This window comes from Panthera uncia (genome assembly GCF_023721935.1).
Source record: "Panthera uncia isolate 11264 chromosome C1 unlocalized genomic scaffold, Puncia_PCG_1.0 HiC_scaffold_3, whole genome shotgun sequence".
Lineage (NCBI taxonomy): Eukaryota > Metazoa > Chordata > Mammalia > Carnivora > Felidae > Panthera > Panthera uncia.
The window spans coordinates 3,485,691-3,508,125 of record NW_026057584.1 but is presented as its reverse complement, the minus strand read 5'-3'; the positions used below and the strand labels follow the sequence as shown (position 1 = coordinate 3,508,125).

Here is a 22,435-nt window from a genome sequence, read left to right as displayed (position 1 = left end):
CGTGGCCACGTGCTTCACCCGCGGGAAGGGCTGGGCATTGCCTGCAATCCTACAGTGACCTGTACTGACAAGTAACAGTGACTTGGGCGGGTGTGATCGGCTTGAGTGTCCGATCCCCCCCGAGTTGCGGCAGAGCAGATCAGAAGCACGGAAGCATCTAGGGGCACGCTAAGGCTTGTGTTGTCCTGGGCCTGTCATTCGTTCGCTCCACGAAGGAAGCCCAGTTTACAGCCCAGCTAATGCTTCCCTGCTGATGTGTCCCTGCGTCTTCATTCGTATACTGATGTCAGTTTTCTTCTTTTCTTCATTGAAACAGACAAATGGTTATGACGGAGAATCATATGGATCCCAGTCCCTGAATAGACGATCTGGCAGGGTTAGTATAGAAAATGTGCATGACACAAAATTCAACCAGGTTGCTGCAGCGGTTTAAAGAAAATATTGCTACATTTAGCTTCCTCGTGTTTTTGTTTTTTTCCCGTGTGATAAAGGGTCTCTCCCCACCCTCACCCCCGGCCAAGCACGTGAATGAGTGGAAACTAATGGTTTTCAGCTGGGAAACATTCTTAGAAAGTGGGTCTTCCGGACATTCTAAGTCTCAATGCAAGAGGCGGATGTTAAAAAGAATCTCTTCAGCTTAGAAATATGTAGGATCAAATACTCACTCCGTCATTATTTTGTTGCCCTGGGTGTACACGCAGAATGCGTATAGTAAGTGTATTCAGCTTTCACGTATACCTCCCATCTGACATTCTCTCCCTCCGTGCCCACCTCTCCCTGGTCATTTTAAGGACACGCATGTTCGAGTCCGTGTTCCCCTGGACCCTGACCATGGAATGCTCCCAGGGCAGGGGTCAGAGACCGCAGAAGGGGCAGGGTCGTGAACGTTCTGTGGCGGGAGAAAGGAGAAGAGGGACCGACAGCAGGAGACAAGTGGGGAGGCCTTTGGATCTATCTAGCAGGGAGGTCACAGGGGACTTCACAAGGTCACAAACTGCATATATTCTAATGAAGTTGCATGACCCACTTGCAGACCCGTTGTACATTAAATTATCTAAAATCTTCCTAGTCCTACATTTGCTTTACTTTTCATCTTATAGTAAATTTTACTAGTTGTATAATTAGTGTTTCTTCTCATTTATCTTACTTGTATTAAGATATATCCTATCTGCACTTGAATTCTGTTTTCAGGTGTCAGAGGAGTTTCCCAGTCCCACTGTAGCTTTCTGAAACTGGCTGATGAGTTTAGCCTCTCATCCTCTTAAGGATTGCATACACCTCCGTTTCATCTAAACTCTCCTCATTCCAGACTAAAAAAACCCTCCCCTTTTAAAGGCCGTGTCTTCCTATTTATGTTTTTTATGTTGACGGCCTTTGGATTTCCTCCAGTTCTGTTATGTTTTCCTTTAAGGTAAGGCCGCCGTCTGGGGATGGAAGCAGGCAGCACACCATTCTGTCCTCGTGTGGTGGGGACAGCTGTGTCTCCTGTGCACTGATTGGAGCTGGCTTTACAGGACAGGCTGCAGGACTCTGCCGGCCCCAGACTGCTCATTGGGGTTATGTTGACTAATTAGCAACTTCTTCCCCCAGAGGCATAGTTTTCCCCATAATTGATCCTAAAGAATCATCGCTTAGAGCTGGCAGTTCCTTGAGAAGTTCCGTCATCCACTCTTTCTACCCAATGCCACCTTCTTCTCTAGAGTACCCCGGTCAGTACGAGGTAGCATCAGTGAGCTATGTGCCATCCGTATGTCCATATTTCTTAATCTTTGACGTTTACGTTGAAACAGTAAGTTTTAACAGTAAGTTAAAAAAGTTAAACCTTTTGGTTTGGTTTAGGATTTGAGCAATGCCTCTAGAAATCAAATGCAAAAGAGCTTGTTGGTAAAATTACTCACTGCAGAGTAAAACGGGACATAAAATTGATTTCATAAACAGTGAGGAAACGGAACAATTGAAGAACCAAATAGCGTACGTGCACGCCGCGAGTTCTGTGGGAAGGTCCCAGGGCGAGGATGGGCTTGGAGAAAAGACTGGAAGGGAGGGAGGCATTTCACAGATGCCAGCAGCACACGTCCGTGGGGAGGAGTAAAATAGCCAGACTGACCACAAGGGTTTGGAAGCACCTCTTTCTTCCGTGAAGGAATTGAAAGTCTACGTAGAAGAATGACTTTGACCGTATCGATGAGCATCTTACGCCTTGTGTGTAACATGCATACATACTGCCTCCCCACGCAGACTCTGACCTTTATAAGGTATATGCCAAGTCCCCGGAGACCGCTGCGGGTCTGGGGGGTGGCTCTCAGCTACATGGGTGCAGCTCGCTCAGGCTGCAGCCACCTCCCTGCAAATTCGGCTGAGCTGAGCCATCAGCTGTGTCAGGCCCAGGAAAGATGGAAAATACTGCACCAGACATCATCTCCGTTACCTAACGAAGTACGTAATAAGGAAAGTCCCCGGTGGGAAGTTACAGGCGGCTCATCAGGAGATTGAGTTGAGTAAGTAATTACGAGTAATTTGAGAGCTGAAATATTGTGAAAACCAGTACGAGTTAAACCATAAGACATCGCGGGGATGGAAACACCAAAATATAAAATACAGCTGAGGACCTCTGGTTGTTGAGAAGTTCTGCCGTAGCCGAGTGTCTTGATTCTTAAGCTACATTGGTATTTCTGGGGCACTGATACCGGTGTGACTTTATACACTGGTGATTTTATATTTGCCTTTTGGCCAGGACAGGTGGTGCTTTGGGGGACAGTGAGGAAGTGCTCACCACTTACAATGTCTTCTTTGGTTCTCAGAATTCCAGCTACAGCAGCAGCGGTGAGGGCAGATTCTCTACTTTGTCATCAGCCAGAGAGGAGACGTTGGTTGGTTTTCATTTAAATCTTTTCACATCCTCTATTCAAAAACCACAGGTCTTGTAGCATGCAGTGTTGTGTGTGAATTCAGTTCTCTTTTCATTTTTCACGCCTGTTTTACTAATCTTCATTTGGGTGGATGCTGAGGTCAGGTTGGGGGCACTAATTGACATGATGTATTTTATGCAGGCTTAGCCCACTGTCTTGCATTCGAATCCCTATTTGCATTCAGCTGGGTACAAGGAAAGAAAATATTCATGTGGGTGTTTGTAGTCAGAAGTAATCAAAAGGTGGGGGGGGGGGGGGAGAAAACCTTATCATTCTTTCCTTGAGAGTTCCTGAAAACAGAATTACTTTGTAGGGTGCATGTAAACTTTGTGGCAGTTTCTCAGGGACAGACTGGACTAGGGATGAAAACCACATCAAATCCAAATTCAGATGTCTACACAGTAGAGTTCCTTCCCACACTTTAAGGACATGCATCGATCTCGATGGGCGCAAAGATTTCTAAATTATGTGAGAGCCCTAATAGAGAAGGTTGGTTTGTTTTCCATCAGGCTCATGCTCACTGAGCAAACACTAGGGAACCTAGTGTAGGCAGGACTATCACAGAAAGATCACACAGGTAACGCGTGAGATAGGTGGGTACTGTGGAAGCATTTACTTCTAGAACAGAAGGCAGACCCAGCTACCAGATACGCTGGTGCAGCATAAATGGGACAATAGGGAGAAAGGAGTGTCGCAACAAAGGATGTGAACTGAACCTCGAAGAGTACATGGGGAAAAAATAAATAGAAACTAAGGAGCTAAAGCGGGTAGTTCCTGGTCCTTCTCCCCTGTCCTGCCTCATCCCCTGCCCCCTTTCATTCCTGCTGCAGGGGGCTCCAGACACGGCTGGCCTTTCCATTCCCCCATCAGCTTGCTGGTCTACTTTCCAAACTCCACTGTTGCCTTTCAGCCCCATATGTTAATAAGAACTCCACCCTTTCTTCCCCCAGTAGGTGAATTTTGACTGAAAACAAGATCAGCTGTAATCACCAAAGTATTGGTGGGTTTCGCCATCTTGAATTTTTTGTGTATTGTGTGAATTTCAGTGGGAGATTTTGCTGTTTCCAAAGAGAACCTTATCGTCCAGAAAACTTGACTTCCTCGTCACTTTCTGAGCTGAGAAACTTGCTCTGAAGTAGACGATGGTGTTAGGTAGCTAATATGTGGGTGTGAATCATTCACCCCAGTTCAGCACGTCTCCGACTCACTTAAATTCGTTTAAGAGAAATAACCCACATTGGAGTCAAAATTAGAGCCGATCCATTCAAAACGTTAAACGTCAGAACTTTCCTGAGGCCACATGTCCCACCCTTGTTCTGCCCGAGGTCTTACTGTACTCACCGACCGGCAGAATCTTCTGGTAATTACCGTGTTCTGTAGGTATTATATCTATTCCTGCAAAACACATGGGCATGTTTCATTTGAGTTAAATCTAAAACAGAAAGATATTAAGGTAGCACGGAGTGTTGAAGACTCCTCTAAATGACTTCTCCAGTCTTCCAGATTTGTCAGACCTACACCCTGGCATGGCGGCCACAGCCGTGGACGCCTTCTCCCCCCTGGCACTTTCCACGTCCCACAGAGGGGTTGACAAGATGGCCTCTACACACGGTGTCCTCTCAACCATTCTCTCAATATTTGTGTCAGACGTTAGAACATTTCCCCCCTGGTCCGTCCCCCCACCCCACCTCCAGAGTTCCATTTGCCTGCCCCTCAGGTCAGGTGGTATAGCTTATGCAAGACATAGGAATGTTAGGCACAAGTTATGGGACCTTGAGGGGATGGCAGGATATCTCCAGGTGCCATCAGGCTACTTGAATGGAGCCACTTCATCTTCAAGAACTGTCCCGTGCTTGTACAATTAGTAGAATACTGCCAAGATGACTGGCTTCTTCTTCAAGGAGACTTCCGTTTGGATAAAGCATTTTATTTGGGGAAACAATTTGTATGGTAGCATTCCCCAGAGACGTTGCATAGACTGTTGGTCTCAGAATTAGACCCCTGAATTAGACCCCACCTTCTGTGAATCCTGAACACATACGCATTGTGTAAATAGCTAACTAAGAAAGCCAGGTCAGAGGTCCTGTCCAGTGAAATATCTTGTTACATAAAGGCTGATACCTCTGCCAATCCTTAGTTTTGAATTTTTCCATCCAAACTTTAAAACTCAGAGCTCAAATTACAAAGACCTCTCAAACCCCTATGGTCTGGCTGTCGGTTAAAACGTAACGAAATGTAGTTTTGCCTGTTTGTTGATTCAGAACTCCTGGTTTGGTCCCGTGTCCTAGTTTTGTCAATTAACCGGACCGTCTTTATTTCCTTCTGATCGTCCTCCTTTCTCCCTCCTCCATAAGTGCATGCCCTTAACCGATTTTGTCATAGAAGGTAGCTGTGTGCGGATACGCCATACCATTGTACCTTTGAGGTGAAATGAAGCTGTGAGCCCTTCTCCCCTCCTTCGCATTTTCTCTGACTACAGGGACTCTCCCGCTCGGACCTCGGGCTTCCCAGGGGCGGCCTTGCTCTCCTGTCTACCCAGAGCGGAAACCAGGTCTGTCCTCCTCCTTGTCACCCGCTTCCCTTCCTCTTTCCTTCTGTGGGGTCACTTCACTCTCCGATCAAATGTACGAAGATACTTCAACCTCTTCCATGTCAAGTCCAGAGAGCAGAGTTTAGCAGGTGTTTTATTTGGCTTGACTAACTTGCTAAGACTTTCGTCAACGTTGTAAGACATTATCAAAATCATTTAGGACCTTATATAGAAAAAGGAGCCTCTATTAAGTGTATATTTCCAAAAGCTCAGGCCCAAAGAATTGGTCTCTTGGGGCTCTCTCCTCCTTTTCCAGCAATTGTTCCCCATTTGGGGTTTCATGTGTTTCTTTAAAAATATTTTTCTCCTGTAAATGTGTCCAGGAAGCAATTTGGAAGCCTTTGTGCCTAATCTGGTTCCTCCATCTTTGAGAAGTGGGAGAACAGCCCTATTTCTTTGGCTCAGTCTCCCCTCTGTTTCCTGGTTTGTTTTGTTTTGTTTTGTTTTGTTTTCACAAGGCGGGTGGGCGGGTCAGGCCCTGGGCTGTAGGTACAGGAGCCCGTTGTCTATACAAGGAACTCAGCATCAGAGCCCCGCACTCCTCCTCCCGCAGAGGTTGAACCATATCTCCTTGCATTGCTGTCTCCCCTGCCTTGCTGAGTGATTCATCCTGGGTCCCGCACATTCCCTGACCCTCTTGGTGGCCCTGCACTGCGGGCTTACGTGGCCTCTGCTTGTAAATGAGTCATGATCCTATTCTGGAACTCAGGGTCTGGCCGAGCCAGGAGCTGCCCTTTCACTGGGGCACATGCCCGCACAGGCGCGGCTCAGCCCGCGTTGGGATATGGGTGTGGGTGTGGGCTCCCCGTTACAGGGACGTGCCAGCCCTGGCCGGCTGGAGCAGTCTTAACAGCTCCTGTTGGCTCCTGGAGACCGGGACTGGGATCATTTGATGGAAATAGAAGCGCTGTGTCCGCAGCTCTCTTCCTGTGTGGAAATTGATGTATTAACACCCTGGAGTGCTTTATTAACCTGGGATTTTGAGTTGTGGGGTTTGGTTGCTGCTGGTGACATTTTCACCTTGTCACCATTCGCTCTCACTCCCTGACTCTTTCCTCCAGGAATGCCTGAAAAGAAATGGCTAGAAAATGGTCCTATTTCAGAGATCCTGGGGACGTTTACTATTTTAAAGTTGGATTTGTGTCTCTGTGATTTACTGAAAACCCTACGTCGACTTTTTTCTTTCCTTCTGTTGTACGACAGTTCAGCTGTCGTGATTACTGAAAGCATCATGATTATCTTGTCACTGTTATTTGTTGCTGTTTTCCAAGGCTTTTAAAACCTGCCTTTCGCTCTCGTTCTGCAGCCCTCCTATCTGTACAGTGCTGCCCAGCCTCCTGCAAGTTACCGGGTGCGTGTGCTGCCTGCCCCAGTCCCCTGACCTGCTGCCCCCCCCATCCGCCAGCCCCGCCCCCTTCCCCATCCCTCCCCTGACCTGCCCCTGCCCCATCACCCCACCCCCACCCCTGCACAATCCTCTGACCTGCCCTCCACCCCCGTCCCCTTCCCCCCCCACAATCCCCTGACCTGCCCCCCCACCTCCATCCCCCTTCCCCTACAGAGGCCTCTGACCTGCCCCCCCTGCCCCCAGCTTCCTTCCCCCCCCAATAGTCCTCTGACCCTCACCCGCCCCCAACCCTTCTTACCCCGCCACAGTCCCCTCACCTGCCCCAACCCCCCTTTCCCCCCATACTCCCCTGACCTGCCTGTGCCCCCATCCCCTTCCCCCTCCCCTCCCCCCCTGCACAATCCTCTGACCTGCCCTCCCCCCCATCCCCTTTCCCCGCCACAGCCCCCTGACCTGCCCCCGCCCCATCCCCCAACTGGCCCCCTCGGGGCCAGGGGCCAAGGGCATCTCACACCTGCTCTGGGAGTGTGGCTGCGCATGTCTGCAGGTCACCACCTGAGAGCTCCCCCTTTACAAGGAGCCTGTAGGATCGGTGATGTCTGTCAGTCCCCTTTGGCTGGATCTGGGCGTTCTTTCTCCCCGCAGCTGACAGTAGCTGTCATACTGCCTCAGGCTCCGGGAAGACACGTGCTCGCATAGGATTATTAGCCAGGAATGGAGCAAAGGCATCATTTACTTTGCTGGCAGAAAGAAAGATGGCTTTTGATTTGTTTGGTAACCTCAACTGATGTTAACCCATTGCGCTCTATGACTTTGTAAATTTCCAGTTTTAAATACAAGGCACTTCCCCCTTGCAGGCAACCCTCACTAAACAAAGTAGTTCTGCTGTATTGCTAATAAGTTTCTGAATTTCCATCAGATTTCACCCCTAAGAATTAGCATATATAACTGGCTGAACAAACCAGCCATGTCCTCAAGGAGAGATAGGGGAATCCAAGCTCCTTTCAGCCGGGCAAAGTTCGGTGTGGCCACCGAACTGTAAACCCTGTAAACCCCCATTCGCCTTCAGTGCCTAATTACGTGAGATTTCCAGGTTAATCAAGTATTGTTTTCTAGTTAGCAATTTGCAAAGAATTACAAAATACTGAACTATCGTTACCATACTGCTGTATCCCGAAGTTTCTTCATACCAGCGCAATTTTCTGCACGTCAGGCGTGAGGATGTCATGACAGAATTTGGGATATTTGAATTATCTGCTCACTTTAAATCTGGATTAACAGGTTTTTCCTTAGCAAGGAACGTTTTTCAGAAGGATGTGTTTCAAGGAGCTACTGGGGGGTTGCACTGCATGCCAGTGAACAGCAACTGGTTTCTCTCTTAGATTTTTGCATGACCCTGTTGCGTACAGCTTTGGCCTCTGTGGGTGGTTGAAGGCCTTCCCTGCTTGTTTTCCACCGTGATTTGTTCCGAACGTGTTCTTCTCTCGGGTCAGACCTCCTTAGCTTCCCTTTTCCTGTGTTCTGGGCACCGGTGGAGAGGGAAGGGCTCCCTGACCTGACGGTCTGTTTTTGTCACAGGCATCTGTGTTCGATGACATCGGTCCCGGCGGGACACGGCGGGGTAGTGCCTGCGGTTCCTATGCTGTAAGGCATTTTCTGTGGTTTCCGAATTTTCTCCCGTGTGCTGCATGACCCTGACTGGCTTACCGGGCACAGTCCCAACCCCTGGAGATTACTAACCAGAGTTACAGGGAGGAAACACTATCTCATCTCAATTTCCCATCATAGTGAGGCTGGGTCATGGATGATGTGAATGGCGGAGCCTTTGGTTGGCGGGTTAGTGTCCTCACGCGTCAGTTTACATTGAGTTCAAGGGAGAAGACCCACCTCAACAGAGTTTCATCCGCTGTTTTCCTTGCAACACGCTGACAGTACTAAGTAGTGAGGTGCCCTTAAAATAATAAAAGGAAGAAGAGGGGAGTTCCACAGGCTGCAAATTATTTTCACCTCTGGATACTTGAGGAAGATGAACAGATTTATTAGAGACTCGGGATGTTACACGTACATAATTTCCTTTTATTTTGCTGTCTTTCCACCTCTTCAAAGGATTTCAAATGACAGACTTGGCTATCACATAAGGGTGTAGCTAGTCGTGCAAGAAATACTTGTTGAATGAAAAAAACGAGTGAATAAATGAATGAAAGAGGGAAGCAAAATAGAAAAAATGGAGTCAGTCCGTGGAAGCGGGAAACCAGTTGGCCCATCTTGAGGGGCCGTGGAAACTGAATGGCAACTGACCATATGGGTCCTTCTGCCTGCCAGGGCTCCCCCTCGGGTCCTGTGAAAATGTACCCAGGCCCCATGTGAAATATAATGGCTTGCTAACCACTGCTTGAAAGTGCTTTTATAATGTTGCTTTTGGTGTTAATGGGCTACTTAAGTGGTTAAATAATCCAATTTATGGTTTACTATATTTCATGAGTATTCAGAAATTCTTACAAAGCCAATCAAACCTACAGGCTTCTCTAGAATGTAATTTTTATAAATATCGAAACCCAGTAATTAATTGACGTAGCATTGGTTTTTGTTGACATTTAATTAACCATTTTATATTGCATAACATTTTATTCTTTTTAAGATTTATTTTGAGAGAGAGATGGAGAGAGAGAGAGCAGAGTGGGGGAAGGGGGGGGGAGAGAGAGAGAGAGAGAGAGAGAGAGAGAGAGAGAGAGAATCCCAAGCCCTGTCAGCACAGAACCTGAGATCATGACCTGAGCCGAAATCAAGAGTCAGACACTCGACTGAGCCACCCAGACGCCCTTATTACATAACATTTTAAATGGGGTGGAGCCCACTGTATTAAGTCTTTTTCTCAGTTCTTAAACATGTCTGTAGGCCATTAAGAAGCTCACAGATCATGCCTAATGCGTGCATTAGCTCTGGCCTGCATATGATGGATAAAGTGCAACGAAATGGTTTTCTTTTATCAGAAAAGAGACAACATACTAATTCTTCAAGAGAATGAAACTTGTCGCGAGCCCTGGGTAGTTTTCCTGCGACTGAAGTAGAACTTCGGATCAGGCAGGATGTGTGTCCCATCCACTCTCCTTCTATATGGCCTCTGCAGGTGGACTTTTAGACCAGCCGCCCCTCCCCCATTCTTACCGGGGCGTCACTGAGCACTCTTACTTGTGTGCTTTCTGCCTCCTGTAGGAACCACCTGGGAGCCATGGGGTTCGGGAAGTTTAAGGAAGTGAAAGGTCTTCTTGTCCTGACAGCACAAATGTCTAAAATCTAGCCACGTGTCCCTGGCATCAAACCATGCCGAAGAAGTCAGAGGGAACAAAAACAAATTCTTTCTGCGCTTATCACCGCACTCCCACGCAGAAAGAGCCCCACGTGAATTTGTTGAATTCAATTGGACAGATTGGACCCTGGGGTTGAAAATCCCTCACATCCTGTCCTGCAAGGCAGGGTGGAGCGGGGGGGGGGGACCCTGTGTTTCGACCTGAGTCCAGGCTGACCCCCCCCCCGCCTGCACAGGGTGGTCCTGATCCTGCTCTGGGACGCTGGTCCCCACCTCCAGAGCATCCAGCTTCTGTTAGCCTCCCCAGGAAGGGTTAGGGTTAGGGTTAGGGTTAGGGTGCATGTTTGCAATTAAATGACTTAATTACAGTTTAACAACTATATGACTGGCTCACTTTCAAGTACCATTGTTTTGCCTGAAAAACCTTTCTATTTTATACCTTCCTCAACATCCGTAAGGGGTGTGTGTGTGAGGTGGGGGAAGGACTCGTGGCCGTGAGTGAACTGGCGGGAGTTAATTTGACACGCTGGGGGGCAGTCATCACCACCAGTGCGCTCTGAGCCAGGAGCGTGCAAGTTGCTTGTAGCAGAAAGTGAAGTCGGGGAAGAGAGTGACGTCCATACTCCTTGGCACCTCTGTGTGGCCAGTGTCCTTACGATTCCATGTCCCCGGTCACAGGGTGATTAGCTTTTCCAAGGTCCCATGGCCAGTAAGAGATGAGGCCTGGACAGGATCTTTATAATTTACATCAGCCCCGCATCAGCCCCACTGGCTCTCAGACACCAGCTGCTCAGAAGGTGGCACCTGGACCCGGGTGATACTGACCTGAAACTTACTTTTCCCTGTGAGATCAGGTCAGTTGACTTGAGAGCCAGTTTTGACTAGGCATTTGGAAAAACGTGGGCCAGCAAAAAGCCCGGTCAACCACAACCTGTCCTATCTCTGCATGGTGAACCAGGACACAAATGACCTAGAACGCAGTAGGATTTGTCTCTAGGACAGTTTTCCTCTGGCTTGTGACCGTGAACCCAAAAGCAAAATTCTTCTGCCTTAAAGCACTGACCTTGGGTATGTTCTTTTATGTTGACCAATAAAGCAGAAGGTGAGACTAGGAATGGTGGTGAGTTTCTTGTGAATGCCAAATGTGGTAGTGATTGTTGCATAGGGTGTACGTATGGCTGTATTTTCTGTGCACCTGTAAGTGTAAGTATACAATAGATACTAATGGGGTAAAGAAGCGAGAAGGACGATGGGGTAGGGTGGGTCTGGCTGCTTATAGTCTGAAGTTGGTTTTGTTCATTCAACAAGTATTGCTTAAATGCACCCTGTGCCTGGCCTCATCCCGTCCCTGCAGGGAATTCAGGGAATAGACAAAGACCCTGTCCTCAGGGGATTACATTCTGGTGGAAAGATGTGCAAGCTGAAAGGTGGTATTTAAGATGAGAATCACGAGCACCTCTGAAGTTCTGTGCCTAGAGCACAGCAGTAGGGAGAAGGCCTGCACGTCCCCGGGGGGCCGTGTGGGCAGGGCAGAGAACAGTCCGCTCCCGCCGGGGTGCACAGTGTCCCGGGGGCTGGATGGAGGGACTCACCGCTGGGCTGTGCAGGTCTCTGGGACGACGTCCCTCAGACCACGCCACAGACCGCTGGATGACTGCGGTCCTCAGTCATGTGCGTGTTCGAATGCTGCCTCCCGGCTCCCTCTCCCCTCCCACCTCGCTCAAGAGGCAAGTAAGACTTGAAAACACAAGAACAAAAACACATGGCACTGTGTCTAGGGCTGGAACAAAGGTGAATAAAAATCGAAGTTAAGAGGGAGAAGCTTCCAGATCAGCTACTTGCTGTGTTTTCCTTTCCCGGAAGAGAGAAAGTGCAGGCGGACAGACACCTTCATTCAGGCCACCAGACCAGGCAGTCTGGGCCATGCCTTGATTTGGTATTAACCCTAAATCTTACTTTGTTTTCACTTGGAATGAGAGAGAAAGCAAACTTCTCCCCTGCTAAAAAAGCCAAGCACCCCGTCCGGCTGTCACTTTCTGTGCTCGAGTGGAAGGACTCATGTTCTCAAACACACAGACCTGTCCGCGCGGACGAGGTGGCTTTCTGTGCGTAAAGCAGGCGTGACTCCACAGCCGACTTGAACGGACGCTTTGTGTTACTTTCTTCTCGCTCCCCAGGAATTCTGTGTCCTTTTGATACTAGGACTAATTTTTTTTTTTTCTGTTCCTCGCGGGCCTTTATTTGAAGCTTGGAGACACAGCTTTCCTTTTCACGGGGAGCCTGGTGTCCGTGCTCACCCCTGTCTTTTCCGCACTGCACGTGGCTGACCTCTACTAACGGGCCGCTGGTGGGGGCCTCCGCTGTCGCTGATCCCTGCTGACCCTGTCCCTTTGTTTCTGTCTGCGTCCCGACGGCGGGCTGCACGGGCAGCCTTCGGAGCGCGGCGGCCACCTCAACTCCAGCTCCCGAGCCTCCTCCAGAGCCAGCTCGGCGCGGGCCAGCCCAGTGGTGAGTGTGCGTCCTGTCCTGTCCTGCTCGGCCACCATCCTGCTCGTCCCTTCTCCTCCTCCCCTCTGCTCTCTACCTCGCTGTCCTGCAGAAGGGACCCTCGCCTCCAAAAACCCAAACCCAGCATAAAGTGGGAGGGCTTCCCTAAGATTTATTTCAGGTCTAAGCAGAGACACAATTGGGAAAAATGCTCCCAAATTTGGAATATTACTATTCCGTGATACCAGAATTGCATTGCTAAATATCTGAAGTTAGCGGTTATCAAGAAGTTAACGGTGCTCGGGGCTGGGGTCTTCCTGGGAAGGAGGGAAACTTTGTCCAGTAGGGGGAAATGTAGCCAGGCGTATTAACGTGTTGTTTTTTTATGAGTGAAGAGTTGGAAGGATTGGCTTTTAATATTGTGTTTGTGATGTCATCTGTTGCCGGACCCAGATAGTTTTTAAAATCAAGTATCGCCTAGAAGGGTCGGGTGTTCCTAGCTCTGCCCCACCCCCCAGTTGCTCAGTATCGAAAAACTGCAGGGGCACCCGGGTGGCTCAGTCGGTTGAGCGTTTGACTTCGGCTCAGGTCATGATCTCGCAGTTCACGAGTCCAAGCCCCGCGTCAGGCTCTGTGCTGACAATCCTGTACTGACAGAGGATTCTGTGTCTCCCTCTCTCTCTGCTCTTCCCCTGCTCATGCTCTGTGTCTCTCTCTCTCTCTCTCTCTCTCTCCCTCCCTCCCTCTCTCAAAAAGTAAACATTAAAAAAATTTTTAGGAAAGAAAGAAAACTACAGAGCTGCCCTCCTGTTCCTCACCATCTAGTCCCCAGCCTTTCAGTGTCCTTGTTACGTATTTTTCCCAGGGTCTTTGCAATTTCAGACGTTTGGTACGAGGCCGCCACGCAGTCTCTTTATAGGAAGGCCGTGCGGGGCAGTAGCCCGGAGGACATCTGGGAAGTGGGCAGGCACAGAGTCCGGTGGGCAGGAGCTGGGGCTGTGTGGCATGCGTGCCCGCCCCACACGGTAAGGATTGCCACATCAGAGGACGGTGGCACCCTCCGTGATAAACCCCGGCTGTAAGAAGGCAAAAGGGGCAAAGTGGGTCCCTTGCTCTGCTCCCCACTTAGGGAGAAGCTTGAACGTGGTTCTTAACTCAGTTACACAACACCACGATTAGATGTGTTGATGCCTAAAATTCAGGAAGCGTTCCTGCTAATCAGAGAAGAGGCCGTGGGGCTGAGATCTCCCGCTTGCACAGACGTGCCGCTGGGCACTGGTTTCACGCAAATACAGATCCCAGCTTCTTCTGGGGAAGCGAGTAAAGGGATGCCTGGGAGCCGAGCGCGTGCGGTCGAGGATGAGGACACAAGAGACGGACCAAAGGGACGAGGATTCTAGCAGGAGAGCCTGCTTCTTTGTGGAAATGAAGACTCCCCACTCCGCGTCGACACAGGTGCCTGTACCTGCCTCTGCACACGCTTCGCACGCCCCCCTGAGCCCCCCCTCGTGGCCTTTTGAGCACCCCCATCCTGGAGAGGGGTCCTGAGGAGAATAGGAGAAGCCATGGCCTGAATGAAAGCTCAGGTGCTCGCAGGGGGGTGTGGGGGCCAGGCGCCCCCACAAGGACCAGTGGCAGGAACAGGAAGATCGTCGTCGTTCAAGGTCACGTAGCTTCGGTTTTTAAAATCGGGCAGGTTGCTTTTTATGGGTCGTCCGTGAGTGACCCAAGAACAGTTTTTCTGAACTAGGGAATCCCTGCTCACTGAGGCCACGGTGCGCCACCCTCTACGTCCACTCTTCGTGGTGTCCTTCGTGGCCTGGGGTAGCACAGCAGATACAGGCTCAGCCACGTGCAGCCTTAGAACCCCTGAGAATAAAACGTTCCCTCGATAAACTTAGCGGAAAGTCACTCTTCCTTAGGCACGATACCCTCGCACGCTCGCTCACCCTTTGGAAACCAATGAAAGTGTTTGCAGTTGGCAGAAGGTGGCTGTGGCCCGGCTTGCGAAGGATCCCGGGCTCCCTTTGCACAACGCTGGGGCGACCACTGGGACGCATGGAGCTGTAAATGCCACAGTTATTTGACTTCTTCAACATCATGAAGTCACAGAATAACGGGGCTCTATCTAGTCACTTTGACTGAGGAGACTGGGATCAGATACAAATTTCTGTGCCATGTGCTTCCCATGTTTGTGAAAAACTTTACCCACGTACAATGGGTTTAGTGGGTCACCGTAACCAGAGAGGGGGGCGTTAAACGTGCCCCTGGGACCTGGTGACCAGCGACGGACAGCCTCCCTGTGACCTAGCTGCGCCCAGACTCGGAGCCCGCGCCCTCGGGAGCCTCTCCAAGCGCCATTGACGGGGAAAAGCCACGGGAACAGAGGCTGTGAGGGCCCCCCCGACTCTAAAGCGCTCCCTCGTCTTAATTCTGTGTGTTGTTTACAGCCAAGGAAATGTAACTGTCCTTACCCGTGGCTTCCCCGAGCTCCGAAGGGAAGGTGGGCAGAAGAGCTCACAGTGTGGGAAGCTGAGCTAACTTCCCAGTTCGTCACAAACACATAAACCCTCCTTTCCCTTCCCTGAGTGAAGTGCTCATTCACAAAGGTCAGCAGATCATCACCCTGTTGACACGTTGAACGAGCAAAGGTCAGCATCTCGCAGACTGTGTGCGACGGGCCGTTCTCCAGCTCCATCTGGGCTCCCAAAGAACCAGGGACTGGTCACTTGCGTCCCTGCTGTTGCCGGTCGGTGGCCCCTGATCCGTGGCCTGATGACTCATCAGGAATGTGGTGGGGGGGGGGGGGGGGGGGGAATGTGAGGGAGGACAGGGGACAGGAGTCTCTCTGGGAAGGAGATAGGATGGGGAGGGGAGGAAGGGACAATTCTAGAAGGCTGGGTGTGGAAGAAAGCCTGGTGCACCAGGGGATGGGGGAGGGGGCACTCTTAAAGAGGAAAAGTAACCAGAATGGAGGAAGTGATAGCTTGTCCCACTTGAAGAAAAGAAAGGTGCCTCGGCATCCAAAGACATCGCCCACCACTTGGTCCTCTTGGCCTTGTAGGAAAGCAGAGAGGGCACCCGCCCGGTCTCAGGACATCTGTCTTTGACCTTACTCTCATTTTTCCCATTCTATACATGAGCTATATGTTCTTGTCCAGCAAGTCTGGGGTCTTCCCCTTGAGGAAGCTATTGAGTACCTGGAATGTTCTAGGCACAGGGCTACAGTGTTGAGCAGACGCACCTTTCCCAGCCCTCACGGATGCATTGACTGGAGGAGACAGGCCGGCAGCAAACGGCACACATACAGTGTGAAACTCCTGGGGACAGACGCAGGAAGCTTTCCGAGTTGGAACCAGGAGGCTTGGTACTCCCGGCCTGGAGCCCACGCAAGCAGAGGGCCTCAGCTGGTGCAGCCCGCACATCTGTGTCATCGGGGCCCCGGAATCCTTCCAGGAACCCAGGGAAAGCTGCCCAGGTTCTAAAGCATCCATCAGAAATGTCCTGAGCGGAGCCCCGGTTCATGTCCCCCTGTGTGCATGTAGAGAAAACACGATTGATGGAGCTTGGAGCTTGCAGCCGGTTTGAGCTAGAAAAACAAGACTGTAGTGACTCCTCCTCTGCATTGTATGAAGAGGCGGGGGCGGGGACCAGGTGGAAAAAGAGGTCATGCGTTGTGAATACAGGAGTTCAAGGAGAAGTCATTCAGGAGAACGTAATGATTGCATGAAAAGCGGAAATCTCCACGCTAATGGAAGGCTTTACTGCTTATTTATATTTGAAGGACAATTACCCTGAATGTGGGTGTTTTCTGAGCAGTGTTCACGAGTGTCCCTTTGTTTGTCAAGAGGGACTGTGTGCTGACGTTGCTGTTGTGGTCCTGTTTCCCATCTGGGCTCTAGGGCTGCCCGGCTGGGGGGTCGGGGACACCATGGGGAAAGTTCCATTGTGCCTGGCCCCTCTGCTAGAGCCCGTCCGTGCCCACACGTTGTGTTCTGTCTCGAGGAAGCCGGGCAGTCCAGGTCGGGACAGGGAAGGCCTCAGCAGACGTCCCGTTTGAGCGAGCCTTGCTGGCACGCTCGTATAGACGCGATGCTGGAAGCTTGGAACTAATAAAACATTTAACGTGCTACTGTGAGCACTTGTGTGTGAGAGGGAAGAGTTGCCATGATTTAAAATTCAACAGAAATTTTTCAGAAGTGACCGTTTCTAGTAGACTTCAGAAGAGGCCTCTGTGTATGCTCAGTGGTGATTGTAAAACCCTGGCACGCACGTTTCATAAATCTGTTGCTGTGAACGTTTCACGCTGACCTGAAGTGTTTAGAACTGCTCGGCACGGGGGAGTAACGGGGTGCCGGCCTCCCGGAGGCTGCCCTGACTCAGGGAGGCCCTGCGGCTCGTCCCGGGCCCCAGGCTCGCGTGCACCCTGGTGCCTTGGCAGTGGGTGCGCCCGACAGCATCTCCTGGGTCCCTCTCTGCTCCGTGTCCACACCGTGGCGCCCCCCCCACACCGCGTCTGGCGGCGGCTAGGACAGTGTTCACGTTTTTCAATTCTGTTTCTTTCTCTACATATTATTTTCAGAGGTAAAGTGCAGTGTTTTTGTCAAAATCGAACCCACGGCCCCCCAGGTGACTTGTCTGTCCCTTTGTCTAGGGGAAGGTGAGGAGGGCTGTATGAAGTGAGTGCAGGTGCCCGAGGCTCCAGGACCTGCCCCACTCAGCTCTGTCCAGGCTGCCATCTGGTGGCAGCTGAGGGGACTGCGACGGCTCCTGCCTCGGTGGCGCTTTCCGTGGGCTCCGTGTACTTCTATTTCAGGAGGGCTGGCAAACACACGTGTCCTTTGTCACTCAGAAACACAAAGCGGCACCCACCCTAACATGCCCACGAGAGGTGGGACGCCACGGTGAAGGGGAGACTGGCTTCCTGTTTTCCTCGCTTGGTCTCTACTCTGGACGCATCCGAAATTTCCACGTTCTGAGTTCATCATGTGTTTCGAACAAAGGCTTTTTTAAAACTATTTTCGAACTTTTTTTTAAACTAAAGAGCTAGCTGTGGTCCTAGGTGTTTTGTCTCATTTGATGTCTTGCAAATTACAAAAATAACGTTTATGTGGACGGTATCAGGTGAAACGGCACAGAACAAAGCTGTGTTAAAGAAAGACCCCCACGCCCCGGTGCACGTTCTCTCTCCTCTTTATTACAGGAAATACTAAAAACCGCGGGGCCTTCTTTTATAGGCGCAGATATTACTGTGGGTGAACAGGATTTCTGGTGTCTCGTGTATACGTATGATATTTATCTGTTGCTGGTGAGTGGTCGGAAGGGATTCTACACAAACCGCAGAGCAAAAAGGCAGCAGACTTTTCAGCGGTGGCTCGACAGTCTGTTAAACTGGGCTTCGTATTCGACCAGCAGTTAAATTACCCTCCTTACCTTCATTAAAATTCGTTCTGCAGACCACCTGATTCTAGGGAAGGAAGGCGTCGGGCCCGGGAGACTTCATAAACCGATTCCCCTGCAGACCAGTCGCTATATAGTCCGCTTTTCCTGAGTGATTTGAAGTTTTCAGGAAGATTTTTATTCCCAAGGGGAGAGGAGAGCCACACTTGAAATGCTAGATCATCGTAACTCAGCACATCAGCCCAGGGCTCTGTGGGGCTCTGCCAGGGACGGGGAGACAGAACGGTCCTGAGCAAAGACCACCCCGGGATATCCGCAGTAGGCTGACGTGGCATCTGTATCTGCAAACATAATAATCGTAGGTGTACATGTTTACACACACCAAACACGCATACCAACAAACGGCAGGTGCTGTGGCACACAGCTGGACAGTGTGTACCCGGCCACATCAAGGAAAAGGGCACATGGGGTGGAGATTGCCTGGAAGGCTCCCGTGAGACACACAGGCTCGCACTGGCCCTGGGAGCGCCGCCGGCTGTGGCCAAGTGGAAAGGAGAGGCCTGTGGGCAGGGGGAGGACTGGAGTCCCAAAGGCCCCCGCCCCCACCCACGGGGCTCGCTTAACAAACTGGGAGTGAGGCCAGTCTGCTCTTTGGTCCATCCCCCTGGCCTGAGGATTGACCTCTTTGCTCACGTTTCCTCTTCTACTCTCACGACAGCAAGGAGACCAGCAAGATGAAAGTAGAAGGTTCTCGCTAAAGACCCAAGGGTGGGCCTGGTGGGGGGACCGGATGTGGTCGCTTCAAGACCCTGGGGCTGAACTTGGATCTGTTGAGCAGGAGACCCTTGAGCTTGGCTGAGCTGAGAGCTGGTTCCAGAAACTACCTGTTTTTGGATTGACCGAGTATTCTGTAGGATTCCGTGGCAGCCTCTTGGTTGTCTGGTTCTCTCTTATATTTGCTGTGTCATTTTACTGTTGGCTTTAGGTGTCCTGCCCTCGGAGAGAAGGGTGAAGGCGTGAGGACTTTGGAGGAGAGAAGGTGGCTATTAGTGAGCCTTGCCGGCGGGGGACGGGATGGTGAGGCCATGGGCATCCGGCCCCGTGTGGGCCCAGGGTGGGCACAAGCCAGGGATCATTCGTCCTTACGAGAGATCGCTGCCTTTATTGAGCCGCCCCTGTGCCCTCAGGCTCTCCTGTGCACAGCTTCGTGGTGGGCTGTTTACATGTCCACGAGCCACCCTGCGGTGGCCTCCGACCCAGCTCTGTCGGGATTCCTCAGCCTGAGTTCGGACGGTCTGTGGTGTAAGCATACAGGGTATCTGCAGAGCCCCTGATCGCCATCCCGCCTACTGAGTCAGAGCCGTGGCCCGCGCTCGTCACGTGCACCTGCGGTCGGCTCCTGGAGGTCAAATTTGGGAACATCTGAGCTGCAGGAAGGAGGATCGGAGACGTGAGGGGAAAGGCATGGTTCGTTGTCAGCTTCCCCCAGAGGTTTGGACACAAGCGAGCCCCAGGTTCTCTCACCCACCATGACCTTCCCAGTGCGCTCGCGACAAGGAGCTCTCAGCGTGCACAAAAATGAAAACAGTCGCCCTTTGTTGGACGCTCCGCAAAGAAGGAAGTAGGAGCGGTGCCAGCCTCAGCCTGCTGACCCTGAGATACCCTTGAGGTACAGGGTCTCCCTTGGGGGTGATGCCCTGGGTCCCACTGAGACAGGATCCTGCCTGAGGAAGGGGCAGAGCGACCTCAGGGACGTGTGTAAACGGGAGACACGTAAAAGCCAAATTTGGAGGGGAGGGGGTCTCACTTTTCACCTGGCAGATTTTCCTGTACCTTCACCCCCCTCCACCAGCTCCCCACATCTGGGCATCAGTCCCGAGACGGTTAAACCAGAGTCTTCACGGGGACTCCGTTACTCATGGGAAGTAGGAAAACTTCCAACCAGTTCCGCTGCTTCCTCTCGCTTGGGAGACCCGGGCAGCGGGAGTCAAAACGAGGACTCTGGTCGCATCTTCCAGCCCCAGAGGCTCCTGGTCCTGCTCTCCCTCTGTAACCATAGTAATGTGGGGGGTGGTGAACAAGCTGGGCGCCTGTCATCCTCTCCCACATCGGGGACCGGCACGCACAACTGTGGAATCTGTGAAGGAAGCCTGTCCAGTTCATGAACGGATCCCTGATGACGAGGCTTTCTGCGGTCAGTGTGGGTGTCCTTTAGCTGTTGTGTCCGCCTGGAAATTAAGATCGGTGAAAAACCACACAGCGAAGTTCGAGCTGGCCCACCAAGCTGCCCACGAGCCCCCGCTGTGCCCGCACTGCCTGGCAGAATCATCTCCGCGGGTGCTCGTTGGCAAAGTAGTTTTTAAATCACAAAGGAAGCTGATGTTTTATTGTTACCCGCGTGCCCCTTAAATCCCCGTTACCCACTCAGTGATCTTAAGTGTTTAGTATTTGTCCACTTTCCTCCACAGGTTGAAGAGAGACCAGACAAAGATTTCACTGAGAAGGTAAGGAATTTCCATAAGCCGTTATGTGGTGTCGTTGCTGAACGACGAGGGGCCCGACACGCGTGGGTGAAATTAACAAGAAAACGTGTCGGTTCATCTTTGATTAAGACTATGTGTGGCCCACCAGCCGGCATCACAGCCGTGAGGGGTCCCCAGGACTCACTTGTAGCGCATGTGTTAAACCCCACAGAGCGGCAAAGGCATCCACCGTGGGCCCGACCATAGAGCGTAAGGTTAATCCAGGCCAATTCCCAGGCACCCACGAGGCCCCTCAAAGTGAACCTCTCTTTATCGCTTTCTGTGAGCCACGGATGATTTTCCCATTGAAAACTGAACTCAAGTGAAAGTACCGTAACAGTAGACTCGAGAGCAATGTTGGTTTCGTCCGAAATCACATTCGATCCTTGCAACCTTGCAGGGGTCTCGGAGCCTGCCCGGCCTGTCGGCAGCCACGCTGGCCTCCCTGGGCGGGACTTCCTCCCGGAGGGGAAGCGGGGACACGTCCATCTCCATCGACACAGAGGCATCCATTAGGGAGATCAAGGTAAGGCTGCCTACCTACTTATGACCTAGAGGAACCTTTTGTGAAAATCAGCCTTCAAGTCTATATCCGTGAAGTTCCAGATCTTTCTTCTTGCTCTGGTCTCCCCTACCTGCCGTAAACACATGTTCTAGGCACCCGCAGGAAGCCACACCTGCCTGCCTCGCCCCCCCAGCAGGGCAGACAGGTGCCCGTGCCGTCCGCACTCCCTCAGCTCCCTGGGCACACCCTGGTGGGGGCCCTCGCCACACCGCACCGCGGTGCTCGGCCGCTCCTGCAGACACTCAGTCTCCATATTTTGGAATGTGTTAGACACCAGATCACTCACTGCTCCCAACAACCCCACTTTCCCCTTTCAGTGTCCCCCATTCTCCGCCTAGAAGGTGCCCCTCTTTTCTATTTGTAATACGCATAACATGCTTTCAATAGATCTCATCGTTGTACCTTGGTACTTTTTTTTTCCCTTCCACTGGAACATAAACATTTTTCTCTGCTGCATCCTTACCACTCAGTGCGAGGCCACCGTGAGTGTGTGAGAGAGAAGTGCAGTGCTGTTGGTTAAGGTAAATAGGAAGCCCAAGGTACTGGCACTCGTGTCCTCTGGAGAGCGGAGGCCAGAGGGGGAAATGTAAAGGATCGGAATTGGCTTTGCTGATAGAAGAACTTTCTAATAATTAAAACTGGTTAGGGGGTGCCTGGGCGGCTCAGTCAGTTAAGCGTCCAGCTCTTGACTTCAGCTGACCATGATCTCATGGTTTGTGGGTTCAAGCCCCGCATCAGGCTCTGCGCTGACAGCACGGAGTCTGCTTGGGATTCTCTCTCTCTCTCCCTCCCTCCCTCCCTCCTCTGCTTGTGCATGCTCTCTCTCTCAAAATGAGTAAATTAACTTAAAAAAATAAATAAAATGTGCAAAATTATAGTAATATAGGCCTAAATTTTGTAAAATTTTGTGAAAATATCATGTGAGAGACACCTCAATTTTGATCTTTGTAGTTTTGAAATTTATTTTATTTTCCTTTCGCACTTAAGAGGAAAAAAAATGGAAAATCACTTGCTCAGATTCCCTGAATGAAGGAAACTCCCCAGAAATAGAAAAGATTTAGAGAACCACTTCTCTTTTTTAATTTTTTTTTAATGTTTATTTTTTTTTGAGAGAGAGAGAGAGAGAGAGAGTGTGAGCAGGAGAGGGGTAGAGAGAGAAGGAGACACAGAATCGGAAGCAGGCTCCAGGCTCCGAGCTGTCAGCCCAGAGCCCGACGCGGGGCTCTCGCACCTGTGAACCGTGAGATCATGACCTGAGCGGAAGTCGGACGCTTAACCAAGACTGAGCCACCCAGGCGCCCAAGAAC

General features: G+C 51.0%; 1 protein-coding gene across 23 annotated transcripts in view; it reads left to right on the top strand.

The window, feature by feature from the left end:
- The window catches only part of LRRFIP1 (LRR binding FLII interacting protein 1), an 83,318-nt gene that overhangs the window by 35,585 nt on the left and 25,298 nt on the right, over positions 1–22,435 (top strand). For 11 of the 23 annotated variants that reach the window (XM_049614603.1, XM_049614607.1, XM_049614604.1 and 8 more), the window contains 8 exons: positions 317–376; positions 2,802–2,870; positions 5,389–5,460; positions 6,806–6,850; positions 8,426–8,491; positions 12,585–12,662; positions 20,510–20,545; positions 20,964–21,089. The exons of 1 other annotated variant lie outside the window; for it this stretch is intronic. In XM_049614603.1, coding sequence (XP_049470560.1) covers positions 317–376; positions 2,802–2,870; positions 5,389–5,460; positions 6,806–6,850; positions 8,426–8,491; positions 12,585–12,662; positions 20,510–20,545; positions 20,964–21,089 — 552 coding nt within the window. The remainder of the gene's footprint in view (positions 1–316; positions 377–2,801; positions 2,871–5,388; positions 5,461–6,805; positions 6,851–8,425; positions 8,492–12,584; positions 12,663–20,509; positions 20,546–20,963; positions 21,090–22,435) is intronic. 11 more of the 23 variants (XM_049614605.1, XM_049614594.1, XM_049614596.1 and 8 more) reach the window with 4 other exon arrangements.